The sequence below is a fragment of the Triticum aestivum genome, chromosome 2B (genome assembly GCF_018294505.1).
Source record: "Triticum aestivum cultivar Chinese Spring chromosome 2B, IWGSC CS RefSeq v2.1, whole genome shotgun sequence".
Taxonomy (NCBI): domain Eukaryota; kingdom Viridiplantae; phylum Streptophyta; class Magnoliopsida; order Poales; family Poaceae; genus Triticum; species Triticum aestivum.
In genome coordinates this window covers 586,044,508-586,055,898 of record NC_057798.1, presented here as the reverse complement: position 1 = coordinate 586,055,898, position 11,391 = coordinate 586,044,508, and the positions used below count along the sequence as shown (strand labels likewise).

The window sequence follows — 11,391 nt, the reverse complement described above, 5'->3', positions numbered from 1 at the left end:
AAAAATTGCACAAACGTTCTCTAAACCCCAAGTAGAGATTTGGTGCGCTCTTTTTTCTCCGCGCGTGGCCGGGAGCATGGGGCACGGGTGGTGTGCCGAGGTGGTATTACCAGGCTGGCACGGTATAGGAATTTTGGACGGAGGTGTGGGGTAAGGATCCGCGATAAACGCCCGCCACGTTCCGTTGTAGCCTCCGTCCCGTAGGGTGGACCTCCCCGCCCCCGCACCGCTGTTGCGGTGCATGGCTAACTTTTTAACGACGCAAGCAACCCTCTTCATCGTCTCTTCTGGGAAAGAATTTCAACTCTGCCGCCTATACGCACGGTGGCTTCCAACATTTCGCTGCACGGTTCGTCAGGTAACTTGGCAGGTACTACTACCAGAAAAAAATCAGGGAAAATTGAAGGAAGAGGTGATTTGGCGTGCTATTTTTTCCGTGCACGCAATAATTCAGCGGGAAGACAGCACAACGGTGGAATGGCAACAAATGCGACATGCATGACTGTTAGGCGGATGGTGCAGCAAAGAGCGAGGGTCCAGCCAGCACCGAACCCTTTTTTTTTTCTTTCTAGATAATCCCAAACACATTTTGTTGGTTAGCCACAAAAAGATTTGTATTATTGCCCTCTTCCAAGCTCACAAGCCATTCTGTTTCACTGGGCCCGCCGTCCTCACATGAATACGCAAATACCTCACTTTTGGTAATAAGTAAACAAATAAATCAGGGGAATGGTGGGTATTATGCATCTTGTATTATTGCTCTCTTCCAGGCTCACAAGCCATCTGTTTAACTGGCCCCGTCTATTTCTAGTAAAAGAAAGAAATCAGGGAAATTTGAGTGTACAATCAACAGATAGTTGAAAGGTACATGTACACGACTGCTCAATTAAGATACTGATTGATTGGGCCTAATAATATGAACTAACTGGGCTCTATCTATCTGTTCGTGGTCCAAATAGATAGGTTTTTCATTGCAGTAAATAAACAGTTAGCCTGATGCTTCGATTATTGATGGCCACGGGCATAGTATATTTTTCTTGTGGTAGTCACAAATAATTAATTAGCAGTGGCGGCCGGGTGGTTGGGTGTGAAATTTTCAACCAAGACATGTACTGCATATTTTTTGTTGCTTCGTCCACACTCCTTGTAATTATTGATTGATCGCCTAGCTTATCCTTGTAGTATATACACACACAGATCGTCCTATTTTTCACATATTGATACAAAAATGCAACTAATTTGATACGTGCCAGAGTTGCAAACATGATTACTGGTTGACATGTGAGCCCTGCGGGACGCTTCCAATGGAATCTAAAAACACAGGCCGCGGTGGGCCTCAACAAGTGGTATTTTACCGTAATATTAGTATACCGGACACATGTGCAGTTGTACAGCACTGTACACGTCTGATTATGTATGGGGTAGTACGGGTATAAACGGAGTGCCTTTAATTTGTACATTTATAGTTTGTCTGAATGCATATTGAGAAACAGTGTTTTTTAGCAACAGATGTGGAAGTAAAAAAGACAGTTTTTACTGCTACTGTGGGCCTACAGGGTACTCGGCCCACCACCAACCATGCTGTTGTACAGCGGCGGCGTCCACACCTCATCAGAAATTCAGAACCGTTCGTTTCGCCCGGGGCCCAGCACCGATGTACTATCCCGTTTTGAGCCGTTAGCGTCCAGGGCTCATACTCTCTTATTTTTACACTCTGCTTATTTTTATGTATAAGCCACTATTAATTCTCCGTTGTCGAAATTATAGCTACAGCGGCAGCAAGATGATTAGATCGATCGGTTCATTCACGACGCGGGTGCGGTGATTAATTGCCTAACCAGACCAACCACGCGGGCATGCTTCGCATGCACATAAATACGTAGATCTAGCCAGCCGAGTATAGATCGGGAAAAAGGATACGCATATCATACCAGATTAGTGACCGAACGCGCAAAACAAATGCGCATATCTTGCCAGACTAATGCAGAAATCCGCAGAACTAGTGCGCGATATCTATCTATCTATCTATCTATCTTGAACTAGACGACGAGTTGGTTATTAATTGTGGAGCAGCGGCGCCAACCTGCGCCGCATGCAGTACGTTTTTCACCACGCGCGCGCGCGCATTGAACCTGCCGACACAGTGACGAGGCGCGTCTGGGCTCGGTACGACCCGCGGCGGGTAGATACAAGGGGCGCCGGCCTGCCCATCCGGCGGGTCGGAAGAGGGAGGGGCTCGCTCGGCCCGAGCACGACACGGCACGCCATGCATGCAGCGCGGCAACACGTACGCTGTGAGAGGATGTCCATGCACGCGGGCACGCGGCCGGCATGCACGCAAAGGCAAATCTTTTCTACTACTGGAGTAGCACAAAATACATCGGCCTAGCTCCAAGACAGAAAGTGGGCTAGGAGATATACCTATCCAGTCACTCTATCTCCACCGTTTCTATCTACAAAAAAACTTTATCTCCACCGTATTCCGCGAGGGGGGAGAGACATATTGATCGCGTATGCGGCACGGTGGCGCGCGGGGCTGCTGGGCGCCCATGCATGCATGCATGCATGCGCGCGGCGTGAGTGAGTGTGTCATGTGCCGCGCTCGGACGCGGAGGAGGGCGATGTCAGCGCGGCGCACTTGTCCCCGCACGGCCGCGCCACGTCGGCCCGGGGGGCCGCACACGTGTCCGGTGAGGCCTCAACCCATGCAGGCGTTTCCGTTTCACCGCCTGCGCAGTCCGCACCCTCCCTCTTTTGTCCCCATGCCCGGCTCATTAATCTCCCCATATCTATCTATCGCCTCACCAGGCCCAGGCCGGGCCCTGGCCCTGGACCAGCCGCTATAAAACGCCACCGCCCCCGTAACAAACGGCGTCGTCGGCGCACACAAAGTCCGCAAAAAATCATACATACATCTGGTACGTATACGTATACTGCGGTGGAGTTTGGTTGCGCTTCGGTTCTTGGTGGGAGAGGGAGGAAGGGCCGTAGGGTAGAGAACTAGAGATCAATCAGTAGAGGCACCAGCAGCCCTCCCTTTTGTAGGGGCACCCCCTTACTTTCCCTCTCTTTTTTCTCCTCCTTTGCCTAGCTTAGCTTCCTCTCTCTCTCCTCCCACCCCCTCACCCTCTCTTTCTTACACTCTTTGGGCCCTTTCCAGTTGTCCACGCTCCCCCCACTCTTTTTCACCATCCTCTCGCTCGCTCCCATCCCCTCCCCGCCCCAGCCAGCGTCCTCCTCCTCCGGACCTCCCCTTCCCTTCCCACCCCTCCCCTACTTGTACCACCAGGGCTCCTTTTCCTATTTCATCCTCTCCCTCCAATTCTACTCCCTCCCTCTCCCTCTCCGCCCACACCACACTCACTCGGTGTGTGTGCGAGAGAGAGGAAGGAGATGAGCTAGACGGCCCAGAAACCACAATTAATTCCCTACAATTCACCAGTCCTTCCCCCTCTCGATTGCTCCACACAGTTCTACAGCCAACCACCTGTTGCACATACAGATTTCGCCTTCCTTGCTAGCTTGGTACCCGCCGGACAATTTGAGAGCGCGCGTTCAAGGCGGAGGAGAGGCCGTGGTGCCGTGGCGGCATCATCCATGCAGCAGCAGCATCAGCACCACCACCAGGGTGGCGGGTCTCAGTACGGGGCGCCGCCGCCGGCGGACATGGGGCCGTTCTCCGCGCAGCCGGCTCCGGGCCCGGTGCCGCTGAGCGTCCGGCCACCGCCGACGCAGCAGCAGCAGCCACAGCCGAGCTACGAACAGGAATTGGCCGCCGCGTCGGGCGCCGGCGGAAGCAGCTTCCCCGACGACGACATGCTGGGCGACTCCGGCGGCCACAGCGCCGGCGGGCTGGGGTCGGGCGGCAACCGGTGGCCGCGGGAGGAGACGCTGGCCCTCATCAGGATCCGGTCGGAGATGGACACCACCTTCCGCGACGCCACCCTCAAGGGCCCCCTCTGGGAGGAGGTCTCCAGGTAAGAGAGAGAGTAAAATTCTACTCGGTACTGTAATTTCCACACGCATTTCGCAATTCACCGCAGCGGCATCTTGTCCTGGGCATGATTTCCCGTCGCGCAGGCGGCTAACGGTTTCGTGGAATTTAGCGCTGGTTGGAATGGAATGGTTCCACATGAAATGATGGCAAATTATGCGCCGTTGTTACCGCCAGCGATTCCCCTCGAATTCGCAGTTTTCCTTGCCTTTCCTGGCCGATCTAATCAAATGCTCCTCGGTTTCAGCGGCTGGGTAGGCGTAGGGTGGTGGTAAGAATCTGGGCTCCTGGGGATCGTTCGTACCACGGTGTGAGTGCAGGGGCAGGGGCAGGCGCAGGCAGGCAGGCTGCAGGCGCAGTCTGCCACTGTTTTTCGCTTTCAGTTTTTGGGAAAAGAAGGAAGGCAGCCTTTCTCTCCCATCCCAATGCGGCCTCACTCATCTTCCTTTGTTTATTTCCCTCCCCTTCCCCTCATTTTTCTACTGCCATCCACTTCAATTCCCCTCTCATCCCTAAAAAGACGAGATGGCCCGCGGTTAACTAATTCCCATTCTGCCTATATGTTTCCTTCCTTGCCCTCTCTCTCGTCCTTCCCTCTCCTTGTCTCTTTCGTCGGCCCGGAGAGGAAGAAAAAGAGAAAACACACACTCGAAGCTTCTTCTTCCTCCTCCTGTAAACGCACCGCTGCTCATTTAATCCGCTCTGTTTCTCTTGCTTTCAGTCCTTTGGTTGATAGATTGATTGATTCTAGTACGTACCACGCAACGCGAGTAATTAACCTTCCGTTTCTGTCTTGATTTGATCTCAGGAAGCTTGCGGAGCTGGGCTACAAGAGGAGCGCCAAGAAGTGCAAGGAGAAGTTCGAGAACGTGCACAAGTACTACAAGCGCACCAAGGAGGGCCGGGCCGGCCGGCAGGACGGCAAGAGCTACCGCTTCTTCCAGGAGCTCGAGGCGCTGCACGCCGCCACCGCAGCCGCGCAGCACCAGCAGCAGGAGCACTTGCCGCTGGTCGTCAGTGCAGCCCCCCCGCCGCAGATGCACGCCTTCTCGGCGCCCCAGCCGATGAGCGCAATGCCGCCGCCGCCGGGGCCGATGCAGCCGGCCCCTATATCTTCGGCGGCCCCTGCGCCGGTCGTGGAGCCTCCCCATCCGCTGCCTGTCAGCCTGCAAGGCCTCAGCTTCCCGTCCATGTCCGACTCTGAGTCGGACGACGACGACGACTCCGAGGATGACGACATGACGGCCGAGACAGGCGGCAGCCCGGATGGCCTCGGCAAGCGCAAGCGCGGCGGCGGCGGCAGCAAGAAGATGATGGCTTTCTTCGAGGGCCTGATGAAGCAGGTCGTACAGAGGCAGGAGGAGATGCAGCAGCGGTTCCTGGAGACCATGGAGAAGAGGGAGGCCGAGCGCACGGAGCGGGAGGAGGCCTGGCGCCGGCAGGAGGTGGCCCGCCTTAACCGCGAGCAGGAGCAGCTCGCGCAGGAGCGCGCCGCGGCAGCTTCCCGCGATGCCTCCATCATCGCCTTCCTCCAGCGCATCGGTGGTCAGACCGTGCATGTCCCACCCGTCGTCATCCCCATGCCAACGCCGATGCAGGTCCAGACCCCGCCACCGCCAAAGAAACCTCGGCAGCACCTGCCGCCACCGCCGCCGTCACAGGCCACACAGCAGCCGCAGCCGCAGCCGCAGCCGCAACCCATCCCAGCTGCGCCGCTCCAACAGCAACCGCCGCCGCAACCACCGCAGCACAAGGAAACGACGCGCGAAGAGGCCGGAACGCCCCGCAGCGCACCGGCCCCGACTTCTGCCGGCTTATCACTCGCGCTGGTTCCCGTCGCCACGGAGCAGCACGTCGTCGAGGCCGCTGGTCTGGGAGGAGGGGAGAGCGGAGGGGGGCCGTCGTCGTCACGGTGGCCCAAGACGGAGGTGCACGCGCTTATCCAGCTCCGCATGGACATGGACAATCGCTACCAGGAGAACGGACCAAAGGGCCCGCTGTGGGAGGAGATCTCCGCCGGGATGCGGCGGCTGGGTTACAGCCGCAACTCCAAACGGTGCAAGGAGAAGTGGGAGAACATCAACAAGTACTTCAAGAAGGTGAAGGAGAGCAACAAGAGGCGGCCGGAGGACTCCAAGACATGCCCGTACTTCCACCAGCTCGAGGCCATCTACCGCAAGAAGCACAACGGCAGCGGCAGCAGCGGCGCCGCGGCCAACAACGCCGTCGTGTCTGTCCCTGCCGTCGCGGAGCATCAGAACCTGAACCGGCACGAGATCGAGATCGAGGGGAAGAAGATCAACGACACCGACAAGAGGAACAACGGAGGAGTCGGAGCCGCGCAGGTGCCGACAAGCAACGGGCAGACAACGCCGACGACGGCCACGTTCGACCTGGGCGTAAAAAAGGTAATCGCGCACACCATTTTTACCTTGCAGCCTAGCGTGTTTGAGCTCGATCAGTCTCGATCTCGATGGATGTTTTTGGGGTGGAAACTAACCGGATATGCGCTTGCCGTAAAGCCAGAAGACGCTGTGAGGGAGCTGAACGAGCAGCCGCACCGGGAGTTCACGACGGACGAGACCGACAGCGACGACATGGGCGATGACTACACTGACGACGGCGAGGACGGCGAGGACGACGGCAAAATGCAGTACAGGATACAGTTCCAGAGGCCAAACCCCGTCGGCACCAACAATGCGCCTCCACCGCCAACCACCGCGGCGACAGCAGCGCCGACATCGACCCCCGCGAGCTCCTTCCTCGCCATGGTTCAATAGGCGCTCAGCACCATGGATCATCAGTATACTTCCAGTTCCAGACAGACAATAACCTCGAAGCATCATCACCATCACCATCACCGAGTCACCGTTCCATGCGTCACCTCCTCGAGTCGATCATCGCCATCACATCACACCATCACCGACGACGACTGTTCCTTTTCACCTTGTAATTCCTCTCGTGCCATTCCATTATTTATTGATTCGTTCTGTGTAATAAGAGCCTCTCTTCTGTCCCCTAAACCGGCCAAGGAGGCAGAGGGGGTGGCCGGTAGAGCAAGCAAGTCCCTGCGTAACATAGGTGTTCATCGTCGTGTTAAGGCCAAGAATTGTACATCGATGTAAGAGTCCCTGATGTCTGTTTTCTTCTTCTTCTTCTTCTTCTTTCGGCGGTATACATGTTTGTATACGGGTATACATGAATTACATACATTTCAAGCAACTTGGATCAGAGGTCCGAAAACTGTTTTTACCGTGGTGTCGCCCCCCTTGTTTTACCTGCAAGTATAAATGTTGTTACAGTGTATACTCTGTAGTTATTCGATCATATGTTCCCATGTTTTTGGTTTTCATTGTAGAGATTCTACGTGGCCCACCTTTTCTTTTTACCTTGCCAATATGACTTTTCTTGCTCGGTGTTAAGCTCATCAGTGTAAGTACCACTAGACTAGTTTATAGAATTCCCTCAAATAAAGACTAGTTTATAGAAGAAGCCACCTGTACTGTTAGAATTATTCCCCCCCCCCCCCACCACCACAATGTACTGGTACTAGGATCAGGAAACTGAACTGTGCGCACAGCATATTGAGAGTCAATTACACCGCTGGTGCTCAAACTTGACGCGAAAAATCACTTTAGTGCCAAAACTCGTGGAATACATATAACTGGTGCTACAACTTGGCTTTGGCGTGCATATACAGTGCAAATCACGTTTGTATACGGAGATGATGCTGACTAGGCGCGCCACATGGCACGGCACCCGCTGTCAAACTCTGAACGATAGAGATAGGTCGTGTGGCCAGTCATTTTGTGGAAAACCCCTCAAAAAACATTTCTCTCCAGAAAAGGTCCTTGATGCACGACCCACAAATTATTTGCAAAAATGGTGGCCGCTCGGATTCAAACACGTGACTTACAGCATGGAGCGGCGTGTGCCTAACATATGTACCGAGAAGAACATTTTGTTTACCTGGATACATAATGCATAGGCCTTAAGATGGCTGGAGACCCTACAGCCCATTTTACACTAATTTTTTAAAGTAAATTATAAATTATATGTATATAATTGTGTGTTATCGATATGATAAATTTTAAATTAAAAATGAACACTTTTATATACTGCATAATTATTTTATTAAAAGCATGAACCTTTTAAATATGTATTCATTTACTTAAATATATATACAAATAATTACCTTTAATTTTAAATATGAAAATTATTACATGCATAATTTTTTAATTATAATTTTATTATATGGATAAATTATGAAATAATACGTGAATAGATTTATAATGTATTATATATATAATTTATAATACAATATTATAATTTACATGTATTTTGTAAGTTTCTGAAAAGTAAAGCTGTTGGGTGGGGTGGTGGCCACGCGCACCTGATGGCTACATGCTGCTGGTTCGAATCCAAACCAACTAGTCCCTCCATTCCGTCCCAAAATAAGTGACTCGTTTTTGTATTAAAGTTAGTACAAAGTTGAATCACTTATTTTGGGACGGAGGGAGTATTTTTTTACATCATGTGAATATATATTTCTTAAAGCATGAACACGTTTATAACTACATGAGTATTTTTTAAAAACTGTGAACACTTTTAAACTTTTATAAGCATTTATTAAATATATAGAAATATCTTAAAGCATGAACACTTTTGTATCCTTTAAAAAATTCTTAAAGGATGAGCACTTTTATATACTACATTAATATGCTTTAAGATTTTTTTCTATATATTTTATTTAATTGAAATATAGATCTTTCTTAAATAAAATGATAGTGAAAAATGGGGCGTATGGTCTCCAGCTCACCATCCCATTGACATGTAGACCAAGGATAGACAGCGTAATTCTTTTGCATTAGGTAGGCAGTTGGTCATTCACGCTGCGCATCAGGGCCTTTTATGCGCCCGGGGGGGGGGATTGCACATAATAATTTGATCGCTGACAGACGGACCGACACGCATCACGGCATTTTATGCCGAAAAAAATTCTCATTGGTTTTCCCCAAAATAACAGGCCACACGCCAAACTCGTTGACACAGTGGGCCTCTCACCATGTGGCGTGTCAAGTCGGCACTTTGTCCGTAGGGAGTACCTAGAACTCATCTAGATGAGATATGATTTGGTCTCATTCACTTTGAAAACAAGAATAGATACAACCCACATCAGCACACACGCATCTTATAGCATCACATTCAATGGCTATAAAAGATGAATGAGACCAAATTATATCTCATCTAGATGAGTTCTAGCAAAACTGTTGTCCGTATACGACCACCATTTGCACCGTATATGCATGTCAAAACCAAGTTGTAGTACCAATTCAATGTATGCCGCAAGTTTTGACACTAAAGTGATTTTTTGTGCCAAGTTATAGCACCGGTGGTGTAATTGACTCGCATATTGAAATTCTCTCTCTAGTGACATGACCATGTGTCCTTTAGTCAATTATTTACTTGAATGCACTCTGCCATTTAAGTGAAATGGAAGAAATTGGTAAAAGAAAGCATTTGACTGTACTAACACAAAATCCATATGACTTGCATACATTTTGAAATAGAAATTCCATTTATACAATCGAAGAACTAAATAAAATTGTTTTGCATGGATTCTTTGTGACGAAAAAATACAGGGAAAGCCCCTACTGCGTTTCCAAAAAAAAGTGCATAGTATGTACAATGGTGGGTTCATCTGGAATATACTCATAAAATTGCATGCCCTCTTTGAGACTAGCTTTATCATTTATATCGTTATGTACTCATTCACATGTAAACCCACCCATTGCTATGCATAGAGTAAACTCGTAAGAAAAGTACTTCTTAAACATCCTAAAGCATTCATGAATATTCACATTATCACCCTCAAATATGATCCCATTTCTATGAATCCAAGTGCTCCAACATCCAAGGATCATCATCTCATAGAAAGATTTGTTGTCTCACTGGTTTACTGTCCAGCATCTCCATGATAGGCTGGTCCAAAGTTCCATTCCTGATTTAGCATCCACCATAAATTTTGACCAAAGTCACGCTCAAAGAATACATGTGCATTGCCCATACATAGGATACATGATGATGATGGACATGGGAGTTTTTCTTGAGGAGGAGATGATCTCTCGTGTTAAGCATGTCAAGCACAATAGAAGCCGGAGGAATCATTTATATTTATGCTCTAAATAAATTCTCATATCACTACAAAAATCACTATTTCTTGTGATGGAGTTAGAACCATCACCGGAGACCATTTTCAGTGCCAGTGACCTTCACTGGCTGATGGCAGCCACCCCTCCCCCCCCCCCCCCCCCCCGGTGGTCATCTTTAGCGATGGTTTGGTCAGATTTTAGGTGACATAGGTTCAATGTCGTGAGACGTGTATATTCGGTGATGTTTTCTAGTGTCACAAAAAATGTTGGACTAGGAATGCTAGTGAACCTATGCCCCCCGAGTCACCTTCCATATTTACTACAACCCAAAAAAATTCTTGTTGTTTTTATTTTATTTTATTTTATCTATCTACCACTATTAGATTTAATCCTTGCAATTGGCAAGAACAAGGGGATTGACAACCATCTTGCCTTCGTTGGGTGCAAGCATTTGCTTTGCGTGTGTTCAAGTACCGCTTACCTTGTTTGTGTGGTGTCTCCTACTGATTTAATAAATCTTGGTTCTCAACTGAGGGAAAATATTATCTGCTATTACACTACATCACCCTTCCTCTTCGGGAAAACTGAACACCTATCACAAGTAGTAGAAGAATTTCTAGCGTTGTTGCCGGCCGGGGAGGCTTCACCAAACAAATACAGGTTCCTTCACTCGCGTTTATCATTTGCATGTTTTAATTTCTTTGCCATTTGCCTTCTCTTTTTATCTCCCCTACTTCTCTAAAAAATTTAAAACACCAAAAACATCTTGTTTGCTATCTTTGATTTTTTGCTATGGCCACTGTCATGGAATTGTCACGTCAGATGTCCTCGTGAAAGGACTTAGTCATGGAGCCATCGCAACTAGGAAGCTTAAAGGGGTTAATCGGGACAAATGACACGAGGATTATACTGGTTCGACCCCTTACAGTGAAGGTAAAAGCCTACGATCCAATTTTGAGTGGGATTGCTTATGTCTCGATAACTAGGGAGCGAATCCGCTTGACCTACCTCTCGATCTGATGTTACTTCCCTAAACCGCCGCCGGGTCATCCCTTTATATACTGAGGTCAACGCCCAGCGGCTCATAGAGTCCCGGCCGGCTCATAAACAACGTCCGGCTCAGTCTCTCTCTATTCTTGCCTTACAATACAAGTTACATACATATAGCGGTTTATCTCTACGGGCCTTGAATCACCTTTGGGCTTAGGCCCTTAACTGAACCGCCATCTTCAAGTGTCGTTCTGG

At 49.7% G+C, this 11,391-nt stretch overlaps 1 protein-coding gene across 2 annotated transcripts; it reads left to right on the top strand.

The window, feature by feature from the left end:
• The first annotated feature begins 2,896 nt into the window (after positions 1-2,896).
• Positions 2,897-7,216, top strand: LOC123046175 (trihelix transcription factor GTL1). Of its 2 annotated transcripts, none has more exons than XM_044469474.1 (3): positions 2,897-3,977; positions 4,803-6,402; positions 6,521-6,845. In XM_044469474.1, the coding sequence occupies exons 1-3, from the start codon at positions 3,598-3,600 to the stop codon at positions 6,530-6,532; spliced, it is 1,992 nt and encodes a 663-aa protein (XP_044325409.1). In that variant the 5' UTR covers positions 2,897-3,597; the 3' UTR covers positions 6,533-6,845. The 2 variants fall into 2 exon arrangements, with proteins under 2 accessions (XP_044325409.1, XP_044325408.1); XM_044469473.1 differs by having other exon boundaries at positions 2,907-3,977; positions 6,517-7,216.
• Positions 7,217-11,391: the final 4,175 nt, after the last annotated feature.